We start from the raw sequence: 23348 nt of genomic DNA, 5'->3' as shown, positions 1-23348 counted from the left end.
GAACCAAGGTTCCTGGTAAGCCTTCACTTTTTTAGTGGACAAAACTAGGAAGAAGTGGGGCGGTATATAGAGATGTACCATTCCACAACCTCTAACTCATGGGTATCAGCTTATTAACTCCGCGGAAGAAGAACGGCATACAACTAACTTCCCTCTAAAATCCGTACTCCCATTCTCTCTTCTCTTTAGCTGTGAATTTGATTTGGTATTCAAGAGCTTTTTATCAAGCGGCTGCACTGGATTGACAGCCTCCTTCACGTTGGCAGAAGCGTTGGCAAGTTTGGGTTAAGTGAACCGCGATTCTTCATCTCTTAATGTAGTCAGAGCCAGAAAGTTTTGAAATTAACAGATAGTCTCCCATTTCTATCCCTATTGTATGTATTTCGGTGCCCTTCTTGTGCTGCCATTCCTCCCCACTGGACATCAAAATGGACTTCAGATCCGTCAATCCCTGGCTTTTTCTTTGGGCGGTCCTTTCCGTGGCACTCGTCTCCTTCGTCGGAGCAATCAACGAGCAGGACTTTGCACCTGATGATATCGTCGTCCGAGATGTCTGTATCCTTGGCGGCGGGTCCACAGGCACATACGCAGCCATCAGTTTGAAGGACAAAGCGAAGAGCGTGGTAGTTGTCGAGCGAAATAACGTCTTAGGCGGTCACACTGAGACGCTCTACCTACACAACAATCAGTACATTGACTACGGTGTGGAGGGGGTGTTCAACGATGAGCTAAGTCGAAATTACCTGAAGCGTTTAGGAGTAGACCACAAACCACTTCTGCCAAGCACACAGACCACCGAATATATCGATTTCAGAACCGGGAAGAAAGTACCTCTACCGCCTAGGACTTTATCCATTCTTCAGGCTGCAGAAACGTACCGTGTAGCTATTGAAAAGTTTAGCTATTTAAAGGACGGACTGTACAACCTGCCGGACCCCGTTCCCGAGGAGCTTTTGCAGCCGTTTGGTGAATTTGTGGAGAAGACTGGCATTGAGGGTGCGCTCCAATTCGTCATGACATTCGCCCATGGTACCGGAGACCTCCTCCAAGCCCCACTCCTTCGTGTCCTCCAGCTCTGTGGTCTTCCCCAGATTGACTCGCTCTTGCATGGCGGATATATTACGCCCAGGGATGGCATGTATGAGGTATACAAGAGGGCCTCGGAAATCCTCGGGTCCGATGTCCTCTACAAGTCTAGTGTGATCGAAACTGAACGATCAAGCTCTGGTATCAAGGTCGTGGTCCAAGATGCAAGTGGCGCCCAGAAGCTTATCAAAGCCAAACAGCTTCTCATCACGTTCGTCCCCGTCATAGAATCTTTAAAGAAATTCGACCTTACCACCAAAGAATCCTCTTTATTCCAGAAATGGGACTGGATCAACTACTATGTTGCTGTGGTGAACAACACAGGAATCCCAAACGCCATAACGCTCGTCAACGCTGACCCCGACAACAGACCTGGCAGTCTCCCGCTCCCGCCTTTCGAGTTAGAACTGCAATACGCCGGTGCAGACGGATACCTTGTTAGTAAAATCGTCGGTGACAGGACTTTGACCGCGCAGAAAGCGAAGGACCTTGTCCTGTCTGATATTCGCCGGATGGGAACAGCAGGGACGTTTCCTGGTGATGATCCCAAGATTGTTGTGTTTGGTGACCATACGCCCACGACAGTGTCGGTTTCGAATGTTGACATTCGAGATGGGTTCTATAGGAAGTTGTATGCGCTCCAGGGCACTAAGAATACGTTCTATACTGGGCTGGCCTTTTGCTCGGATTATTCGTCTTTGTTATGGGCATATACTGAGACTGCTATCCAGGAGATGATGTCTTCGTGACGAAGTACATCTTCTCTATTTCCAACCGTAAGCTTCATTCGTTGTGAGAATCAGGGTGGTGTTTACGGTCATATTTGTCTCGGGGTTCGTCTTGTGTGAAACGCACGGTTAAGAGCAACGGGCCGATTGAACGTTAAAGGGTTAAAATATCCGTCCAAAGGACTGCACATGGGTCCTTTAAAAGCTTGATAGGAGCATCCAATAACACTTTTTCAAAAGACAAGTACCCATAAACGTTGAAATAAATTAGGTTTACAGATATATGGTTGGCGAAGTAGCAAGGCGATAACTCGGGCAAGTTATTTCTAAATATATATCTCACGGGAGAGTTTTAAACATGGAGGCTGTTGCTACAGATCCACTACGAATTGTAAATATGGTCATAAGGTATATACTTTTGTAGTACTCCGTATATGAGCCTTAACTAAGATAACGATGTACATACGAGGTTCGACTTTACGGGATGCGATTGTCGGGATACTTTCCGTGGTAGACTGAGGAGACGATCTCCACTGATAAGAATCGCGAGTCATGAGGAAGGCTCGGGAGGAACTGAAACATGGATCTTGAATAGAGTTTTATCTGTTATTTAAAATACTTTCCTGCATGCAAAGGCGTACATCCCTCACTGACTATAATGTTGCTAAGAGTGCCCCTTGCGTAGAGGTTATCCTTCGCCGTGCTAGTGGATTCTTTTAAACCGTTTGAGCCGTGCTATATTCGTTGATGAAAACTGACGCGCCTTCGCGTCTAAAGTAATTCAATCTGATTGGTCGCTATATTGCACACCACAAGGACATATTCCTCGTTACCGATGCATTCAATCCTGAGTCTTGCCCGAGTAATGACCGTTAACAGTAGATGCTTTTTCCGCCATATCAAACAGCCCAAAGCTTCCCATACATATCATCAAAATATGCCTCGTTCTGACATGATCACCCCAGCCCAATAGACCCAAAAACATAACCCTGGACAGAGCACACATAACCCCCGCGCGTTAGACCTAGCTCTAACCTCGAACTCATAGGAGCGGTGACGGGAGTGAAAGTAGCGGACCCGCCAGGAGCGGGGAGTCGCCAGTAAGAGGACCAACAGTCACATTGGCCTTCTCCAAGACGCTGCCCAAGCTTGGCCTCTTGCTGTTATCTTCATTGTAGCTATCTTTGATATCGGTAGAGGGAGAGTGATCATCGTAGGACACTGTGGCGCTGTTACGTGACTTGTCGACATTATTGTCGCCGACCGTGGTCTTGTGGATGTCTGCTTCACCATTTTTGGTGCCATTGACAAAGGGACCCCATGTTGGGAAGGCGATGGCCGTTGCGGAGAGGGTTGCGAGGATTGTGAAGAAATGCATGGTTTTGTGAGGTTATGGACTGGATGTGAATAGATTAAAATAGGAAATTGAAGGAATGGATCTCAAGTTGGATTAGTATGGTTGTGGGCGCGCCAGGCGCAGAAGTCGTTACGGAGAGAAATTATTTTCTCGAAGCGATTCGTTACACAGAGGATGCTCTTATATGATCGGGTCTCTAGAAGATTGGCTTAGCTTGAATACTTGGCTATCCTTGGAATGTGCTTGTGGCTGCCGTCTTCGACATCCATAAAGCTTCCCAGGTACCAAGCAATATGGGGAAAGTTAAACTTGGCCTTATAGAATATTAGACGTTTACGGTTGATTCGAGTTGATTCTCGTTTTATTCTGAGTTGGCTATATTGTTGAATTTGGGGGCAATACGGAGTGAGGGAAGGCGGATCTGATTCAACAAGCCCCGATCGATCAGAATAAGAGATTTTTCTGTCTTGGATCCGTCCAAGATAATAACAGGGTGCCAATCCTGGGAGATCCTACTAGGGGTCGTGGGGGAACGTGACATGGGGATGAGATGCAAGGGATACTGCGGAATGGCTGTTGCAGATCATCCGCCAATTACTCTTGTTTCCTAAGAATGTTAACCGGTGTAAAAGCATGCAGAGAACGGACGGAAGTGGAAAAGGTCTGAACGAGAAAATTCCAGGTGTCTGACGAGCAAGACATATGCCACTCCTCGTGGAACAGTCTAGCAATATGATTTGATTTGAGTTGATTACTGATTCATGCACTATCCATCCCTTGGACTGCCTCAGTTGCTGTATGACCGAACTATTGCAGAAGGGCAATTGGATGGCTCTCTCGTACAGAGTACAAATAATAATTATTTCTTTCAGCCAGGTATGAGCTAGTATTGATCGACACCGTCTACATCTTTCATCCGAATAGAGTACCGCTGGGAAGAATGACACTAAGAGCATTATCGCTGGGGTTTACATAGCATACAGCTCTTTTCGATGCGTGTACAGGAGACGCGTCAAGGCGCGCTTTGCTCTGTGGGGCTACTATGAAAGATAGATAAGCAATATGCCGGTCAGCCCCTTTGCTAGATGATCGTGAATGTGAATAGGCAAAGCTCAGTAGCCATTAAGGTGTATTAACTATTTTCAATTAGCATTGAACCGAAATTCGCTCAATAAACATATGCTTTAGTCTGCCCGCTCCTCCGTTGCTTTGTATTCAAAAACACATAATAGATGTGCAACACAACGCATGAAACACAGACAAACAGAAGTAAAGCAGCGTTAGTCCAATGGCCCGTGGGGTATCCCCTCGTAGCCTCGTTAGCCTTGTAAATCCACACCCCGACAATTTGGCCCGGTGCGCCGAAAGAGATATTGAGCGCTATCGCTAGTCCAGCCCCAGCGGTGGAATGAAGGTTGGAAGATAACCACCCAAGTAGGGGAGGAATGCACGAAAATGCGCCACTAGCCGCCACTATTAAGCATCCATACCGACTCTGCGGTACTGTTAGAGGCTTAGCCTTTCTCGGCATAGAATTAGTCTTACCTGATATGCATCTGCAGGTAGGACAGCAGAGGCTAGGAAGCCTACAGCACCAATACATGAGAATATCGCTGCGTGAATTCCGCGCCTATTCCAGTATCAACATTCACTTAGTGTATATTTTGAATTTCGGCTGGATGATTAACATACGCGTTGAAGTGGTCGGCGGACCAAGAAACTGCGACCGTTACTACATATGCAACAGCATAAGGCGGCACAGTCATCAGTTGGGCTTCTAGATTCTCGTACCCCAATCCGGCAGTAATGGATGGGGTGAAGAGTGAAAGACTCGAGAACGGGGTTGAAATGCCGAAATAAATCTATAACATATGAGTGGGTCGTTAGGAAATGAGGCAGATAACAAATACCGCGTAATGGCCGTACAATCGCCAATCGGTCAGGACAGTCTTTGCTTCTGCCAAGCTCATCGTTTTCGCACTGCTCTTAGAGCCTTCCAATCGGAGTCTGTGTCTTGCCAAATTGAGCTCCGCAGCATTCAACCAGCCTGCTGTTTCTGGATAGTCTGGTAAAAAAAACCAAACCAAGATCGCTGACGCGCACGACGGAGCTCCTTCGATTATGAAAAGCCAGCGCCAGGCCGATAGGCCATAGGATCCGTTCAAATATCCAACTCCATAAGCTATAGCACCGCCGAATGCGCCAGCTAGAGTAGCGGAGGCGAGAATAAGTGCCACACGTATAGAACGCTCCGAAACACGATACCAAAACGTGAGATAATATACAAGTCCAGGGAATAGCCCGGCCTCAATGACTCCGAGCAGGAATCGAATACCTGTAACGTCTCCGAAGTTGCGAGAGCCACCCAGACCCATTGTTATGCCACCCCAGGCAAACATGAGGAACGCAATCCACCGCTAGATCATATTAGTGACTTATAGAAAGAAACACATCAAGTGATAGATACATACGCTGGGCCTCAACTTCTTCAGCAAATAGTTGGAGGGTACCTCAAACAGACCATATGCCACGAGAAAGACCATCAACGCAATCCTAGATAAGGCACGGGTTACAAATGATCTACTAAGCCAAGAATTTGATACATACGTATATTGATAGTTGCTCATATGTGTTTCGGAGAGAAGATCGTTGCCCGTATCCTTGTTCAAGACCTTGGCATTTCCTGGAGTCTCTTAGCTTTGTCATTTCAGGGGGCGTAGTTCTTGATTCGCATCTCACCAATGTTGGAGCGATCAAGGTAGCATAGTAAATAAATAAATGCCGATAAAGGCACGATGCGTAGGTCTTGCTTCCATACCAGAGCCTTTTCAGCCGCGGTGTCATAAGTGGGCGTGCCTTCTAGGCTATTCGAACTATCCTGAACCGCAATCAACACCATCTACTATTCTGTATTAGCAAAGAAGCCCTGTTACCTACATGAATACCATTCTCAACGTCCTCCAGTTTATGCTCGTGTGGCTTTTCATCTTGTGCTGTCATGTCTCCCAGATTAGAACGAGAGTCCGATGGGTCTGGTGTTCTCATTGTTTTACGGGGCGGGCTCGTATGGAGAGAGGCCCCAAGAAGCTCGGTAAAATTTGGTGATAAGTATGGTGTACCAGGATATCAAGCCTTATGAAGTATTCCAAAAGCAATGGTCCTGTCTTAGTTCCTGATGTCGTCGGCGTCGGCGGCCGTCACCGACGGACAATGTCCGAGGCCACATAACTAGGGCTTCGCTTCACTGTCCCCGCCCATTTAGCCTGGAGAAAACGCGGGGTAAACGCGACTAGCGAAGAGCCGGGCCCTCGGCATTGGTCTATAGCATCCCCCCACACCGAGTATTTATTGTATCCGGCTTCTCGGACTAAAGCCCGCCGGCTGACTTGTCCGAAAACAACGGAGTCCCAGCACACTTGCACACTCTGGTCGGACCGTAGGCGATATTGAAACATGCATGCATGCGATAGGTGTCATCGGCGCAAGTCCAAGTGCGACAAAGTGCTACCGGCATGTGGGCCATGCCAGAAAGCCGGGGTTGCCTGCAAGTATGTTGATCGGACTAGAAGCCATCAGCAACTTCTGGAAAAATTGCAGCGTCGCTTGAAACAAGTCGAAGCTACGAACCGCACCTTAGCGGCAAGGCTAGCTAGCCATGCTTCTCCAGCTGCACAAAGTGAGCCCGAGGAAGATAGTAATGAGGTGGGATCAGAGATGCCCATACTGGATAATGCCCGTGGAGAAGCTACCACTAGACGGCATGAAAGGGAAGAAGACGAGAATGAAATCATAGAAGAAGTCACCTTTCTATCTAGTGGGGCAGGGGGTGAGCAGCACTTCCTGGGCTCCGCTAGCGGTGTGTTCCTTGCGAGCTTGGTCAGCGCGACGATGGTCAGCTCTCGGCCCCAGGGTTCGCACGAGAAAAGTTCACGAAGAAGATCAAGTAGGTTTCCACCACTATCGCCTGGAACTAATGCCTCTTCTGAGGCTTCCGCTTTACCCACAGAGCAGGTCGCGCGTAATCTACATCGTGCCTACTTTGAACACGATCATCTCTGTTATCCTTTCCTCCACCGCGAGACCACGCTACGCGCACTGGACCAAGCCTACCAAGACCCCAACTTCTTAGAGCAAGACGCCTTTGCATCTTTTGTATTTGAGATGATCCTCGCTATAGCTACGGCTAGCGTGCACAAGTTCAACATAGAGGCACTTCCTGATGCGGAAGCATATCAGGTACGAGCAACGCAGAGGCTAAACGAGGTAATTCGTGATGGTGGTGTGCAAGCACTTCAAGCGCTCCTATTACTATGTCAATACAGGATGACAAATTCGATCCAGGACACATCAACAAGTAAGTAACGGAATTCATAGATTTAGTTGACTAATCTGACTTTCCCCAGGTTTATGGCACATCGTTGGTGTTGCTTCCCGGATGTGCTTCGAGCTGGGACTGCATCGGGAGCAGACTTATCGGCCAGTCGAGACCATAGACACGAGTGACAAAACTTCATATGCAAATATAGAGTGCGATATTCGTCGCCAATGTTTTTGGTGTGTTGTTGCGATGGATAGGTACAGCCGACTCCGTTTATGTTGGTTAAGAAAGCTAACTCTATCCAACCAGGATCGTGAGCATTACATTGGGGAGGCCGCTTGCCATACACCTGCAGGACGTAGAAGTCAGCCTGCCTGACTCTAGGCTTGACACTGCTTGGGATCTGGATAATATTGACTTAAGACACCAGTCTTCCTCGTCCTTTTCCCGCACAGCGTTATTTGTTCACATTGTCCGCTACCGAGTCATCTGTGGCGATATATTGTCTGCACTACACAACACATCTAGTCGAACACAAGGCGATGCAACATCTGCCTTGGAGGCTCGAGATAAGCTTGCAACTGATCTTGTTCAATGGCATCATGAGACTGCGGCGTTGTCGCTTCCAGAAATTAACCTATCTAACCCCCTTCTAGGGGATCAGTCCAGCTATCGTGCTCGGGAGTGGTATGAGCTGTTATATTATAATGCCCTCCTTATGCTATATAGGCCGTCACCAGCGCTGTCATCGGCACCTCCTCAGGATGCGGGAGTCCTGCAGACTATTTTCGTCGCCGCAAAACAGTCCATCACATTATACTCCCACCTCCACCGCTCTCGGCGCATCAACTACACTTGGATAACTCTCCATTCTGTTTTCATGGCCGGCCTGTCCTACGTCTATGCCGTGGGTAGACATTTCCGAGCTCGCAAGCGTGAGACACTTGGCAGGACATCCTCCCTCCTTCAGAGCGATCCTACTATAATGGAAATAGTGCATGACTCAAGAGCATGTTCGAATGTCTTGGTCGGTATCTCTGAGCGCTGGAATGTGACGAAGCATTGCCATGATGTCTTCAACCGGCTTACCGACGCCATGCTCACGGACGCCATCGAATACCATTCTCGGAGCACCGAGCGGGCATCAACCCAACCAACGTCTACAGCCCTTCGACCTGATGAACCATTATTACCGGCAGAACATGCAGCAGTCAGTGCCACACCGAACATTGCACCACCTGGACCCTGGGACATAAGCGATCCGTCTCCGATCTCCCTGGGCATCGACTCCGTTGTTCGGGAATGCTTCGATGACTTGCGGCGCTTCCAGATGCTAGAAGGACAGGGAGATGACCCCGTCGGACGGCTGTTTCATGACTGGTTAGGAGAAATCAGCGATATAGACATGAATCTAACCCCTATGTGGTGAGGATCGAGTTCGCATTACTCCATTAAAGTATGGATCTATCCCAATCTATGTATTTTCCTATGCCTCGCCATATGTGGAGTCTTAATCAAATCCAACCTCGTTCTAAAAACTTCTTCGGGACTTCTACCACTCGACTTCGCAAATATTCCCCTATCCCTTTACCCAACCCATCAATCCGACTAGAGCTAGCGATGCCGCCATCTAAGAAGTCTAGGACCCTGAAGTGAACAGCCAATAAATTTGTAAACTCACATCGTTCCACTGGAGGTTCATTATCTCTTTTTGGCCAATCATCCCCAAGCAGGTCTTTGAATCGATCCACCGTTAAGAATGATTGCAACCATGGATACTCGTCCAAGTTTCGGACGAAGAAGCCCACATTGAAATTATCCCCTTTATCTCCTGAACGGGCGTGAACAATACTGCCCAACGGGGCGGCCTCCGTGACGCCGAACTGGGTTAAAGGTACAAGAGTCTTGGTCTCATAGGAAGGTCTTTGAATCGGGTATGTTCTCGTTTTAGGCGCAGATGGTGCATTCTGTTGCATGCCATTGGAGAGGATGATCCGATGATGTATGAGGTCAAGGGGAATAAGTGCTGGAAAGATCTCCATGAAGGGCTTTGCGTCCATCATCCGAAAGTCAAGGTTCATGTGATATCCTTTTCTCTGTCAGAATAATCATTTCCTACAATTATGTAAAGGGAGAGCATACCAGGATAACTTTGCATCCGCAGAGCATATATCAATGTCTTAAACCTTTCCGCCGAGATATCCGCTATATTCCGTGCTTGCGCAAACACTCGTAGAAATACTGTTCCCGCCTGTTGACTAGCCGGATTAATGGCAGGTGAGCCGTAGAGCTCAATAGACAATTTGCAGAAGTTGTTACCACGAAGAGCATGGTCGAGCTGATTGCGAAACATCTTTGCCTTCTCGTTCACATCCAGACCATTGATATAGAATATTGCTTCGGCTTGATAGCCTCCTGGGGCTGCTATCATCGCTTTTGTCGTTGGTGGTGGCGGCTGTCCTATTGTACCATAGACTCTGACACGATCGGGGCCGACTTCGTCTACGGACACATTTCGCAGGTCGGCTGCGACGTCCGGGTTGAGATATAACTCCCCTTGGAGCTCGTAGAGCAACTGAGCAATAGTGTTAAACTTAGTGACTGCACCACCATAGGCCTCGCATTTAGTGATTATGCAACTGCCATCAGGACTGATTTCAGCAATAGGGAAGGAGAGGTCGACAAGGCTAGGAAGCAAGGGTTTAAAGCCGGAGAAGTTGGCGCCGGTCACATACGGGCCACACTCAATCAGGTCTATGACAATTTCGATAAGTAATATGTCAATTGCATCTAGCATAGAATCACACATACGTCCAGCGACCAGTGCACCGGCAAGCTCATCCCAGGCGTCTCGCTGCCACCTATACCACCACGCCGCGGCACCAATAACTGGCGAAGCATCCGTGACACGACCGCATATGACAATGTCAGCGCCTGCATTTAGAGCTTCCACGATGCCCCAAGCCCCGATGTACGCCACGGCGCAGTGTGGCTTCAAGGGCCAATCTTTCAACTTCCACTCCACATGGTCCAAATGATGTAAGTCCTGGAAGCCAGGCTCTTTCTTCTGGATGGGCGCCGAGATATCATCTCCTAGTACCGAAGCCACTATGACTTGGCTCTGTCCTTTCTCTTTACATAGTGTGCAAACCTGCCGCATCAGGGATGATATGTTCAACGCCCCAGCATTTGCAACAACTTTGATAGCTTTTGTTACAATAATATCTAGACAGTCGCTCAACTGGGCGAGAAACCCGAGCTCATATCCCAGATCAGGATCTTGAGATTTGGTTATGGCATTCCATGCAATGTTCATTTCCGATAGCCAGTCACCAACGATGACATCGACATTGCCATGCTGTGCCATCCGAAACATTGCCTGGGGGTGGTCGCCTGTTGCACCGGAGACATTGCCAATGCGGAGGGGACGCTTGTGGAGCATTTTGATGTTTTGCTGGTTGTTTTCTGAGTAGACCAAGTTTCGATGGCAAGATATATGTAGGGTATAGAACACCTGGGTTTGAACCGACCTGTGTATGGGCCCAGAGCGTCTGACGTAAATGAAATCCCCAATGTTGAGATCAAACAGTGAACAGAGAACCCACAGTTGGTCGGGTCAAAATATACCGACGGCCTATATGTAATTGATATTGTTCACCTTGAGTGTCCCACTATAGACAACGTTCCGTGGTTTCCGTTCCGCATAATGTCATCGGCCGACGGCGCCGAAGGCCGATATATCGGCGATCCGGTCCTAGACCATGGATGATCCCACTTAAGGTTCCACGCAACAGTCTGTACAATATTCAGCCGGTAAATATTACCGGGCCATAAATCATGACTCGTGAAACTCTGTCGATCATCCCAGGAGGGGAAGTTATTGCGCTGAGAACTTCATGTCCCTCGATTCCCTCAAAACCTAAAGAACCCCGTGTCGTCGGAAACCATGAATGCAAGCCAGTGCATCTAAATCCCATCTTCTCTCAGAATGAGAATCCTTCCTATATTCTACGCGTTTAAGGTCCTAGAAGTCGTCAAGGGCATCCCGCTGGAGCGGCAACAGAATGTCGATTGTGCAGGTCTCGCTGGAGTCCAGGTTGACAATGCCGCACGAATCCATCTCGCACAGAATGTGGCTATAGGCGGTCTCACACTATCTAGTAATGGAAACTCGATCCAGAACGAACTTTCTCTCTGCCATGTCCAAGGAACTATGAACTACATGGCGGGCGGGGATGCTACGCCAGACCTAAATGGGAATAACATACTTACCTGGGAATTATTCCTTCCGGACCAGACTCATTACAATGGACGCTTTCTTGCCGTAGGTGAGAGTGAACAAACTATGTACATGTAGCTGCTCACTAATTGAGGCTCTAGGGAATGGGGGCTTCGCAGGAAACATAGACAATTTCACCATGCTCACAAACCTCAATTCTGGCTTCGCAGTCGCGGGCTGCGATAGTGGGCACCCACTGTCAGAAGCTGGACCTAGTGGGGCTAATGACTCCGTACCATTCCTAGATGATATCGCGAAAGTGAAAGCCTGGATCCACAATTCAATAGCCATGACCACCAATATCACTCGGGCCATCACTGCCAAGTATTACGCTGAGCAACCGACCTACAGCTATTTTTGGGGTTGCTCGACTGGAGGTGCTCAGGGTTATGCACTTGCGCAGTATCACCCTATCTTGTTTGATGGCATCTATGCTGGAAGTCCGGGAAACTGGTACAGCCATTTAATACTGAGCTTTCTCTGGAATGGGCTCCGTGCGACAGGGGACGGATTGATCGGTCAAGGTGCTTTGAATTTCATTACGAATCGAACAGTTGCTGCCTGTGATGAACTGGATGGCGTCAAAGATGGTATAATTGAGAACCCGCTGAGGTGTAACTTTGACATAAAGACGCTGGAGTGCCAGCCTGGTCAGACTGCTATCACCAACAATAAGACTATATGCCTTACTCCAGCCCAGGTCCAATCTGCACTCCAAATTTATGCCGGACCGAAGGATCAACGTACCGGAAAGCAGATCTATCCCGGCTTTGACCTGGGCTCTGAAAACGGTTGGTTAGGCCAAGAGACATCTTTGTATTCCTCGTACGCGGCTCCTATCCTTCGACAGCTAGTCTTCAAAGACAAAACATATAACGTCACTTCTTTCAACTGGGGCTCTGATGTCGATTATTTAGACATCACCGCATCACCGGCCATTGACGAAATTTCTCCCGATCTCTCAGCATTCAGTCAGCGAGGAGGCAAGTTAATCACGCTTCAAGGATGGGCAGATCAGTACAATGCCGCCACGTGGCCAATCAAGCACCTGAAACAGATCCAGTCGACTGTACAAGGGCAAGACGCCTCTGAGTTCATCAGATTGTTCATGGTTCCTGGGGGTGGACACTGTGGGGCCAATTCAGCGTACAGTCACGTACCGGCCACTTACCACGCTCTTGATGCTTTGTTGCCGTGGGTGGAGGATGGAATTTACCCCGAGGAAATCATGAGCGATGCGCCTCCTGACGGGTCGAATACAACTAGGAAGCTGTGTGTATGGCCAAAGGAGGCGAGATTTCTGAAGGGTAGTCTAAGTGATTGGAACAGTTACACATGTATTTAAGTACCATGATCCCAGCTATACCGCTTAGTGAGCATTATCCCTGTTTTATTTGTGTCTTTAATATCAGTTCCATGGTTGACATGAAACGCAGGTGGCACAATTTCATTCCCTCGATGCTCCCCTTACCAAGTATCTCACAGTATCGCTCATCTATAAGGGCATATTTACAAGGCTAATTATCACTACCAGCAACCTGGTAGAGCTTCTACTCCCTGAGAGCTGTTCTAAATAATACTAATATACCGACGATATCCCAGGTGGGAGTCAGATAGTGAGGAAAAGCGAGAAGAGTTGCTTGACAAAGAAATAAACTGTGTTACCTTCGGCATCAAGTCCAGCATTATCAACGAGCTCTTAGCCAAGCGCAGTCCACCGGCCTTTTTTTGTTGGTACTTCTTGATGTTGTCGCCGATAAAGTTTCGTTGCCCGGTTGCCCAGTCTTTGATAATTTCCTTGCCAGAAAAGAGCCTTTGCCCACTATATAACCAAGATTCTGGTAAGATTTTCGAAGATCATTACCAATGGAAAGTACTCCGTACTCTGAGCAGAATCTAGACTACATATCTCCTACTTTGAAATTGACCGCCATTCCCGAGCCGCACGATACAAAGAGCAAAGTTTCTTCCCATGCGATCAGATAATGGAGACGTTTGGCCTTATAACCAGTGGCCCTGGCAAGAAAACGTACCCAGCTCCCTAAGTCATCCCTGTTCTCATCTTTCCACAGTAAAGTCAGCCAACGATTGTCAGCACCGCAGAGATGTTTCGAACTTGTATTCTCATTACTTTCTATCTCTCAGCTTTAGTTGTCAGTATAAGATTTTGCCCCGGAAGCCAAGCTGGAAGTAGTGGAACGGGTGGAGCTGGCGCAAATACGATCCAGGACCCACGTTCGTCCACCCGACAGATCCACGACCAGTGCGTGGGTGTCAAGATACTCCCGGCGAGAAACATAAACGCAGCACCGCCGGAGCCAAACAGAGGCGGAGCCAGCAGAGCTGCTCAACCTGCATCAAATGCCATAGTTCCAGAGCCAATATATGAACATCTTGAACCGAACACGGGCGACCCACCCGTACCTCCAAACACCCCCACGAAGCGCGAGCCTGTACCGCCACCGAATGGTGCTCCACCCCCTGCCAGTAACGGTAATCAGCCAGCTGGAAACCCAAATGCACCACCCCAGCTGCCTGCAGCGAAGCTATTTGGTAATTGTAAATCCGGTGGCAGGGATGCACGTCCTACAGAAGTGGTCCTGGACAGTTGTTTTGGTTGGGATACTGTTAGTGAGGCATTGGTCGCTCTACCGAAGTATGTATACTCCAATGCTCTCGTCACTCATGTTTATAGTCAGTCCTGGTTTCATACGTCATGGATGCTGAATGATACATATAGTGGACAAGGGCTCGCGAGAGGCGGTTGCTGGGGCTGCGAATATGTCAGGATCTCTCAGGACAGGTACCGAATCGATTGTTGGTGCGATAATGTGGCCCGGCGCCCCTTGGAATATGTCGCTCGAGGATCCCAGCGAATGGCAGCTAAGGTATCATTTAACGAGGGTGAGTGTTGAGCCAATATCAAGCTAGATTCGGGCTGACATGTTATAGATGGGGTGTTTCAATTAGTCAATGGTCAGCTCACCTGTCCTGAACAGCGGTCTTGAAACCGAACTTCTTTATTTCGCGAAGAATGATGACTATGATCATATCATTTAGGGCTAGGATGAAATAGTAAGGCAAAAGTAGAAGTTGAACATTTTCGACGACCCCAACCAGCTTTAGATTGCTATTATACGTATTAATCTTGTCATCCACCTATTTCCCATTAGCCCTAATATGAGTCTACACGACTAGATCTCACTATTCGCCCAGAAGCTTATAGACTTTATGAAGCTTCATGCAGCTACCGAGGCTGAAGACACAATTGATTCGCTTATAGGTCAAGATCAATTTGTCCATCGCCTCGTCGCTCCGTTGCCCTATCCAACGCGCGTATATATAGCCGGTTAAGGGACTTGCCGATCAGAAGAGCAAGCACAGACCTAGGCATATCCTCAAGCTTCGACCCGTACCGTTAGCCTACTAGCGGGCTAGATTACTTGGCAAGTCTTGTCCGAATGGCCCCCAATGTCGAACGATTCGCTTCTAGGAAACGATCAGCGTGCTTTAGCACTCTTTCATCTCTGCTAATTAAATTAAACTCGGCAAGGCAGTCACTGCTTCGATCCAATTCAGGGACCAATGTTGATCCTGCCAAATGTCAACTTTGACCGGCAAGGCGCATGTCACTTCTGAACTTCATTTTGTCAACTCTGATATGGTGAATCAACCCCGGATGCTACGTATTCACCTTCTCAATCGCAAATCATGACTCAAAAAGCATACGACCGTGCGGAAACGGTCGAACTGCTTGCAATTCCACGAGATGAAGAACCACTGGGGACAAACTCGTCTAGCGAAGACGGAAAAGAACTCAGCGACCGGACGAAACTTCAATCAACGCGAAAGCACCACAAGAAACGCAAAACAGAAAACTGGAAACGGTCGCTATATCTAGGCGCACTATCGAGCGTTATAGTACTTCTATTTAATGTTTCTTTTGTTGCCTGGGCCGTGTCGCATCATGATCTCAAAGACGATCGCGGGGTTCTCTACACCGGCGATTGTACCAAGACCAAGAGAATGAGTACTGGGATTCACTTGGTCATCAACATTCTAAGCACTGCTCTGCTCTGCGCCAGTTCCTATACTATGGTAGAGAACTGCTTCCTTTACCTGCAGGCATGGTGCTTGAATCCTGACTTTAAGACAGCAATGCCTCTGCGCCCCTACACGAACGGAGATTGACCGCGCACATAAAATTAATAAATGGCTGGACATTGGTGTGCCTAGTATGCGAAATCTGTTTCGGATCTCGAAGATAAAACTCATTCTATGGCTGATTCTAGCGCTATCGTCCCTTCCGCTTCACCTGTTGTAGGTTGATATTTGTTACTCGCCACTCTACTTTTAAGCAATACTCTTATCAGCAAGTATTAACCCTAACAACAGTTACAACTCGACGATCTTCTCGACAATTACAAACCTCCAGTACGAAATCTTTGCAGGAAACAAGCCGTTCTCCGATTTCCACGCAACGGACGTCCGACCACCTAAAGATGTTATAGAAATGAGTAACACCAGGTATATGAACCCCTACTTCTCATTCTCAAGAATGCTTGAGGAAGGACTCCACCATGAGCTCTACCGCCTGGAAAATACCGACTGCATGTCCGCCTACGCCACGAACTTCCAATCTACATACGGCAGCGTACTTTTACTCACCGACGACTTTCACCCGAACGACACCGACTTCGACTTTCTGTCGTTCCAGGGACCCTCTACCACCGATAAGGGAGATAATCCATACGCCTGGATGTGTTGCGATCACACCGTGTATTCCTGCGAGATGCAGACTTTATGCCGCGACCAACTTCCGGAGATCCGTGCCCATGCCGACAATTGGATAGTGGGTGGCTACCGCGTGAAATATTGCCTAGCAGAGAAAGTTCCGGGGAAATGCAAGCTGGAGTACAGTCTTCCTCTGGCTATTATTGTCATCGTTTTCAACATTCTCAAAGCAATCGTCATTTCTGCTGTGGCTCTCACCATGACCGACCTGCCCATTCTCACAACCGGCGACGCGGTGGCTTCATTTCTCAAGACCCCTGAGACAAGCGATAGAGTCCATTGTCTCATGTCCAAAACCCTAGCCAAGAATCCAACCTCCAGACCCCTCCCATACAAAGCAAAACCCCAAAGATGGGCCACCGCAGTTTCCGTACTCCGATGGACGGTCTGCATAACATGGTACGTACGCACATATATTCCCCCCCCAACAAACAAACCAACCCTACCAAGCCCCCCACTAACAAAACCCAACACTATCAGCTACACTATCGCCATCGCAATCTGCATCGGCCTCCTCTGTTTCGGGCTCAGCCAAATCAGCAACAAAGGCAAGATCTGGTCCGGTCTCGGCATCACAAACACAGAAACCCTCATCAGCGGAAACACCTGGCCCCCGTCCCTAATCACTAACACCATCATCGCCAACACCCCCCAAGTCATCTTCTCCATCCTCTACTTCGCCTCCAACAGCGTCCTCACAGCTATGACCCTCGCTGCAGAATGGAGCAACTACGCCCTTCACCGAAAGGGTCTCCGCGTCTCCTCCACTCCGCACGGCTCCCAACGCACCACCTACTTCCTCTCTCTACCCTATACCTACGCCATCCCGCTGCTGGTCTTCTCAACCGTGCTTCACTGGCTCATATCCCAGAGTCTATTCCTCGTCAACGTGGAGTCGTATAATATGCAACTAGAACGCTTCGGGTTGTTCGATTTCGCCACGTGTGGATATTCCCCCGTGGCTATTGTCAGTGCCATCGCTGTTGGGGGGTTCATGCTGTTCTGTCTTGTTGGGTTGGGGTTGCGGCCGTTTGCGTCCGGCATGCCCGTCGCGGGGAGTTGTAGTCGGGCTATTGCTGCTGCGTGCTATCGTGGGTTTTCCGCGGTAGAGGGGGATGACGTGGAGACTATGCCTCTGCAATGGGGGGTTGTGTATGAGGGGACGGGGGATGGGGTGGGGGTTGGATGTTGTGCTTTCTCTGGTGGAGAGGTTGGGATGCCGACAGATGGGGTACTTTATCGGTAATTCGGTTGTTTCGACTATTATTATGGTTTGATATGATAATATCTACCCATTTTGTGGTTATATACCTTTTCATATACTGAGGCATGGTTATGGAAATTAGGATAATTGTGTAAAGTTTTATGGCAATTTGGAACCAGTGCCAGCACATGCATGCATTGGTTTCTCTCCAAGTGAAAATGTTCAGATTCAGTGGTTGTAATAAAGAATAGACGCATAATACCACGATATATCCATACCAATATCCGTATATGCAAAGACAAATCCGAAGATCATGAGGTATAGAAAGTGAAAATGTTCAAGAGAGAAGGAAAGGTAGAAAGAAAGTACACACTGTACATCCAATAAATGCACAAGTGTTGGTTAAGACGACAAGGCCTCCAAAGCAGTTGAAGTAGCCAAACAAACTGGTATCCAAGGGAAAAAATCCAACATAAAATCAGAACTCATACATATACAATCAAAACCATCATAAACTGCGCAAGGTATTAGAAACAGATGATACACACCGTTCACATATATACACCGTGTATCCCAGCACATTAGCATATTAATATATACAGGACCTCGACAGAGTAGACCTCGTTCCACGTGGTCCCAAAAAGCCGATCAAACAGGCTCCTCCTTAATGGAATCAGAGGATCTGCGACTCTTAACAAACTTGGGCCATGTATTAGTGAGAACGAGATACTTGATACTCTTCTCGGCGTCGTTAAAGACAGTCGGCCCGAATGCCTCGGGGACTTCACCCCAGAATTGCACGCGGTCGTCTGAGGACACCGGGTGGAGCTCTACCTGGGAGCCGTTTCCAAGGCTGGGTGAGGAAAGAGATTTCAGGGGGAAACTGGGGGTATCAAAAGGAGTGACAGGATCGACGACAGTGCGCTTCTCGCCGTACAGGGCACGAGCAGGAGCTTCGAAGATGTGTTCGAGCTTCCTGAGATCTTGGGAGGAGATGTTCACCGGAAACTCGGCGTGACTAACACTGATGAACTTGATGTAGATGTTTAATGCGCGATTGAAACGTTCGTGGAGCAACTCTTTCATGTTGTCGTCCATGGAAACGGTGTTGTCTCGGAGTGCCTTGGGAAGCGAGTTCTTCCATTCGGCGACGCTGGTGAGGAAGGCGACATTCTCGCCGGAAAAGTCGTTGAGGGCAGAGAATTTCTGAAGAGGAGCGGGGTTGCGTTCCAGGACATGTTCCAATGCGCCCATGGTTAGAACACTGTCGCGGGAGCCGGTGGTATCGACGGAGCCGTTGGTGGATTTCCATCCGGACATCATGGAATCGACCATGGTCGGGACGGAGCTGAGAGATCTGGCTTCTGAACCAGATTTCTTCATTTTTGATTCCCACTGCTCGATCGCGTTGAATGTCTCCTGGCGAAGGGCGTGGTGGCGCATTACTTCCCAGCAGGGGAGAAAGACAGTGAAAATTTCCATGATCCAAATGGACAGGCAAATCCTATATCAGGTGAGAAAATTGTTTTGCGAATATATAGACGAAGGGCTTACCACTGCGGAGGAATCCAGTACTGGTTGACCACTTCCATGGCAGGAACGTAGAGAGCGATGAGCCACATCGGGGTGCCGTGGAGGCTGCGTAAGATGTTAATGAAGAAACCCTCTCGTGTACATTATTCATACTCACTTAGCGAGAGCGCAGCCAATCGTCTGGACTCGCCAGCCTTGGGTATCATGGATATGGCGAGACTTCCAGAGCACGATGGGAGCAACAATCCAGGCCCAAAAGAACTGCCCAAACACGGTGGCCCACCTAATCTAAGTTAGTATCAACAGACCTCGGGCGACCGCTTCACATCGGCATCCATGGTATTCTTACCATTCCCAACCTCGGCCCTGTTCCGTCGCTTGCTCCATCGGAGTACCGGTAACCTCGGTGCCGGGAATTCCCCAAGAGCTGTGCCACTTGCGAGAAATCACCCACATCAGGACAGTGAGGAATATTTGAAAGACCATTGCAATAGAAACGAGGATGACAATCCTTTTCGTATACTCGAGTTGACGGAAGCGGGCAAACAAACCGCCTTTGGGCTTCGCCTCGGGCACAGACTCAGTGATACGGCTATCATGGTGGGCATATTTCCGCTGATGCTTTGCGACGTGCAGGAAACGACTGTTAGAAGCGTGAAAAAGGGCAATTCCGCAGGGCAAATAAGTGCCCATGATCCAGTACTGGGCGTCTCCCGGCATGATGGGACCAATCATAACTCCGAATTGGACGGATGCCCAATACAAATGAAGCAGTACAATTGCTGATAGCGACAGACCAAGGCCTCGAATTCGGAGAGTCGGCATGTTGCGATTGGCGATGAGATAGAGCATACCGAGCACGACGGCGGTCGTCCACACGCCGGCCCAGCATGCCCACCATATGCTCACCGGTGTGTATACAGCCTGCGGTTTGCTCTCTGGGGTGATTCCGAGTTCCGACCCCATGGCGACGGTGTTTCGCTGAAAGAATGGCTAAAAGAGCGTGGTGTAGTTGGGTAGCACTGGTCAGCGATCGCCAGTCAAGGTGGACAGGTTCGCGAGGATATCGAAGCCATGAAGGAAAGAAGAAGTCAATGCGTCTGCAAGGCAGCAGTTGGGCCCGTGGCCAACTTAATGAGTTTGCAGAATCTTAGATTGGCGATATCACTTGCAGATCGGTTCCAGGACGTGCATCCAGAGTGACTCTATAGGGCCATCTCATTGGAGGTGAACTAGCCTAGATTGGAAGTCACAAAGACCCACCTATTGGGAAGATTCCTTGGTTTTTCCTCTCGACCCCTCCGGAACTAACGATCTGTGATTTGGAATTCCCTGGCCCACATCCCACGCTAAAAATGCTACCGTTCCTTTATCACACGTTCAATCCCCGAAACAAAGCTCAAAATCGAGCTTCTCAGGTGGAGACGTAAGACCAGAGGGATTATCAATAACTCAAACTCTCAGTTCAGATCATCAGATAACCAACTAGGCCATATCATGCCAACATGGATGATTATGATGTGGTGTTTTCTTGAACCAGGTAGGGGGTGGGATGGCGACGGGATCACTCGGCGATACCGTCGGGTGGAACCCAAACTAAAAAAGCTAATCCGCGGTCTGGGTTGGAGTATGAGCCCAATTTCCACGTGAACTAAACCGATCTCGCACGCTTGCACGATATCCTCTTGCACGATGTCTTCATGCACGAATCATACAGTGTGGATAATGCTTTGGACCTGCCCACCTAGGCAGGAGTAGATCTTAACCGAGATGGTGTAATCTGCCGCTGAACCAATGTTAACCCTGCTTAAGGTTTTCAACTTAGTCAGTTAGATGAACCTTTGTAGCATCGCAATCTCGCGATTTGGGACCTTTTTTCCTTTGCTAATGCATCTTTGCTGGAGTCGTCCCAAAAACATGGCTCTTTCCGCTTTTTTTGTCCTTTAGAACTTTCGTTGCTTGGTGGAAAACATCCTCACCAATCTCGGCTACAGACCAGCTCACTCATTTGTTACATCATTTCGCTCTCTAGCGAGTCGCGACGCATAATCGTATCCTCGGCAATAACCCGGCGCTCTCCGAAATCTCTCAGATTTATGACCGGGATTACACAGTATAATTAATTAATCTACCCACTAGATTCCCAGCCGATCGGGGATGAGCAGGAGGGATTCAAGATCGGTGCATGCGTCCCATCTCTGGTGTAAACAATGAACATGGGCCACACGGCAGCACGTGGATATTACCCTGTAAGGTACGGACCGTGAAATTGGATATAAAATCCTTCTGTCCAGCTCAGGACAAAAGAGTGAACGAGCCATTAATCTGAGCGCACACCCCTAGCGTCTCTTGGCATTAGGGCTTGAAAGTTTTAAGGAATGGCTTACCTGAGCGGTGTGATGAAGTGGAGTACGTGGAACGGTTTAATAACTCAGTGGAGCTGCTAGCCGGTAAACAAAAAGAGGAGCTTTGAATTTAAGTAACTATCGCTCCCTGTCTCACCTCAAGCTCCCGCATTTTGAGGTTCTTGAATCTTGGAACTCGAGGCAATTGCCGATCCTTACGGCATTTAGCACGTGTCACGTGATAGGACGGGGCGTTGGTGTCTCTACAGTCAAAATTAATTCACCTAAATGGAGTCAGAGGTCTTTCTGAATCATGTGCGTATACCAGCTTGACAGTTTTAGTCTTGTCTTGATCGTTAGTCACTACAGACATAAGAAACATTTCTTGATTCTACGATGGGAGAGCTTGAAACGATCGTTAGTGGGTTTGCGGGTCGTTTATTGACGAAAATTCTGCTAGTCCCGCCTAATAATGGTTATTGATATAATTTAGGAATATACCACGAGAATAAGCTACTCCTACGTGATACTCCGTACTCAAAGGGGTTATGATAGTCAAAGAATGCAACGTTAAATAACCTCATATCACTACCGAAGTAGGCAGCGGGGCTTGAAGCTGAAATCGCCACAGTGGCTCTGTTCGTCCCGCCAACGTTCTCCTTACAGCACGGCATGACGACATCTGGTGGAGTGGAAGGATCAGCAAGCTCAACTAGGAAGAACATTCCTCAGGGGCTAAAAATGATCACTGTCTGCAACTTGAAAAGCAGGAACCCGTCATCCTTTACTCCGGAGTTTCTTCTGGAAAAACTACGGTTGAGTCTACTTGAACGCGCCAAGCTTCAACTTCCGCGAGCTTTTTCCGCCGGACTCCAGCAGCAAATTCCGGTCTCTGGAAGATTTTCTCATGTCCGCGAGAGTAGCAGACAATCCTCGCACTTGTGCTAGACACTTCCACTTTCTGTATTGGTGATTGTTGCCTATCTGATCACCTCGTTATCACTCTTGTGCTCCAGTCGATTAAAGTTGTGATATTAGATTTTAGCTCCAATATCCGCGTCTAGGCCCAGTCCGTAGCTACTGAACCCGTGCAGAAGAGGAACCTAGACTTTCCAAGAATGCACTAGCTGCGAGACATTCCGTCGGATATAGACCGAGGATATATTGATTATTGAGCCATGTGGCAAGGATAAATGGGGTAAGCCGGTGGGCAGCCGCGCGAAAAGAGAAGGAGACGCAATTAGGGGTTCCTTCAGTCACGGGCATGGAGCCAGTACTGATTTCCGGGTGAGTGCAGGGGTTGTGGCAGGGTTGGTGATAAGTAACGCGGGATATTATGATTCAGAGGGAATAGCATCCCTGCCGCACTATAGGCAAGGCTTAGCCTATAAGGGGTAACAGCAAGAGCCATCAGTTGGCCTGAGAAATTGTTGGCTATTCCCAGCGGCATTACAACACATGCCTTTGTATGATCTAAAGCCGATCTATCATGGCAGGGAGAATACTTCCGACTATAACAGGGATGGCAGATTAAGTCCACCCATCAAGGGGACCAAGACTCGTTCTGGTCTTGTGTCTACTGAGTGCCATCAGCGTTATAGCTCTTAAATACTGACTACCATCAGGCCTTTTGGCAGATGCTCATTCACTAAGAAGCTGTTTCAGCGAGTTAATCAACCAAACAAGCACACAATCAACAATCTT

At 48.5% G+C, this 23348-nt stretch overlaps 9 protein-coding genes across 9 annotated transcripts; 5 read left to right on the top strand and 4 right to left on the bottom strand.

The window, feature by feature from the left end:
- Positions 1-428: 428 nt before the first annotated feature.
- Positions 429-1835, top strand: BDV38DRAFT_268551 (uncharacterized protein; the record flags this gene model as incomplete). The annotated part of the gene is made up of 1 exon (XM_032056791.1): positions 429-1835. One exon carries the CDS (start codon positions 429-431, stop codon positions 1833-1835), a length of 1407 nt encoding a protein of 468 aa, XP_031917354.1.
- A 1021-nt stretch (positions 1836-2856) lies between these two features.
- On the bottom strand, positions 2857-3192 carry BDV38DRAFT_279193 (uncharacterized protein; the record flags this gene model as incomplete). The annotated part of the gene is made up of 1 exon (XM_032058951.1): positions 2857-3192. The coding sequence occupies one exon, from the start codon at positions 3190-3192 to the stop codon at positions 2857-2859; it is 336 nt and encodes a 111-aa protein (XP_031917353.1).
- Positions 3193-4339: 1147 nt separating this feature from the next.
- On the bottom strand, positions 4340-6070 carry BDV38DRAFT_268550 (major facilitator superfamily domain-containing protein; the record flags this gene model as incomplete). The annotated part of the gene is made up of 7 exons (XM_032056790.1): positions 4340-4666; positions 4717-4801; positions 4864-5033; positions 5082-5588; positions 5643-5724; positions 5779-5854; positions 5911-6070. 7 exons carry the CDS (start codon positions 6068-6070, stop codon positions 4340-4342), a joined length of 1407 nt encoding a protein of 468 aa, XP_031917352.1.
- Positions 6071-6624: 554 nt separating this feature from the next.
- Positions 6625-8918, top strand: BDV38DRAFT_279191 (transcription factor domain-containing protein; the record flags this gene model as incomplete). The annotated part of the gene is made up of 3 exons (XM_032058950.1): positions 6625-7525; positions 7575-7746; positions 7799-8918. The coding sequence occupies 3 exons, from the start codon at positions 6625-6627 to the stop codon at positions 8916-8918; spliced, it is 2193 nt and encodes a 730-aa protein (XP_031917351.1).
- An 85-nt stretch (positions 8919-9003) lies between these two features.
- On the bottom strand, positions 9004-10931 carry BDV38DRAFT_279190 (acyclic terpene utilization AtuA family protein; the record flags this gene model as incomplete). The annotated part of the gene is made up of 3 exons (XM_032058949.1): positions 9004-9578; positions 9632-10243; positions 10301-10931. The coding sequence occupies 3 exons, from the start codon at positions 10929-10931 to the stop codon at positions 9004-9006; spliced, it is 1818 nt and encodes a 605-aa protein (XP_031917350.1).
- A 546-nt stretch (positions 10932-11477) lies between these two features.
- On the top strand, positions 11478-13113 carry BDV38DRAFT_279189 (Tannase/feruloyl esterase; the record flags this gene model as incomplete). Its single annotated transcript, XM_032058948.1, has 2 exons — positions 11478-11817; positions 11870-13113. 2 exons carry the CDS (start codon positions 11478-11480, stop codon positions 13111-13113), a joined length of 1584 nt encoding a protein of 527 aa, XP_031917349.1.
- Positions 13114-13873: 760 nt separating this feature from the next.
- On the top strand, positions 13874-14776 carry BDV38DRAFT_279188 (uncharacterized protein; the record flags this gene model as incomplete). Its single annotated transcript, XM_032058947.1, has 3 exons — positions 13874-14424; positions 14509-14672; positions 14721-14776. 3 exons carry the CDS (start codon positions 13874-13876, stop codon positions 14774-14776), a joined length of 771 nt encoding a protein of 256 aa, XP_031917348.1.
- A 703-nt stretch (positions 14777-15479) lies between these two features.
- Positions 15480-17808, top strand: BDV38DRAFT_296811 (uncharacterized protein; the record flags this gene model as incomplete). The annotated part of the gene is made up of 4 exons (XM_032063005.1): positions 15480-15866; positions 15925-16088; positions 16164-16961; positions 17043-17808. 4 exons carry the CDS (start codon positions 15480-15482, stop codon positions 17806-17808), a joined length of 2115 nt encoding a protein of 704 aa, XP_031917347.1.
- Positions 17809-18414: 606 nt separating this feature from the next.
- Positions 18415-20265, bottom strand: BDV38DRAFT_268545 (uncharacterized protein; the record flags this gene model as incomplete). Its single annotated transcript, XM_032056789.1, has 4 exons — positions 18415-19270; positions 19321-19404; positions 19457-19582; positions 19649-20265. 4 exons carry the CDS (start codon positions 20263-20265, stop codon positions 18415-18417), a joined length of 1683 nt encoding a protein of 560 aa, XP_031917346.1.
- Between the last annotated feature and the right edge of the window lie 3083 nt (positions 20266-23348).

The sequence above is a fragment of the Aspergillus pseudotamarii genome (assembly GCF_009193445.1).
Source record: "Aspergillus pseudotamarii strain CBS 117625 unplaced genomic scaffold BDV38scaffold_8, whole genome shotgun sequence".
NCBI classification, from domain to species: Eukaryota; Fungi; Ascomycota; class Eurotiomycetes; order Eurotiales; family Aspergillaceae; genus Aspergillus; species Aspergillus pseudotamarii.
The sequence above is the reverse complement of the archived record's forward strand: the minus strand, read 5'-3'. Positions and strand labels throughout refer to the sequence as shown.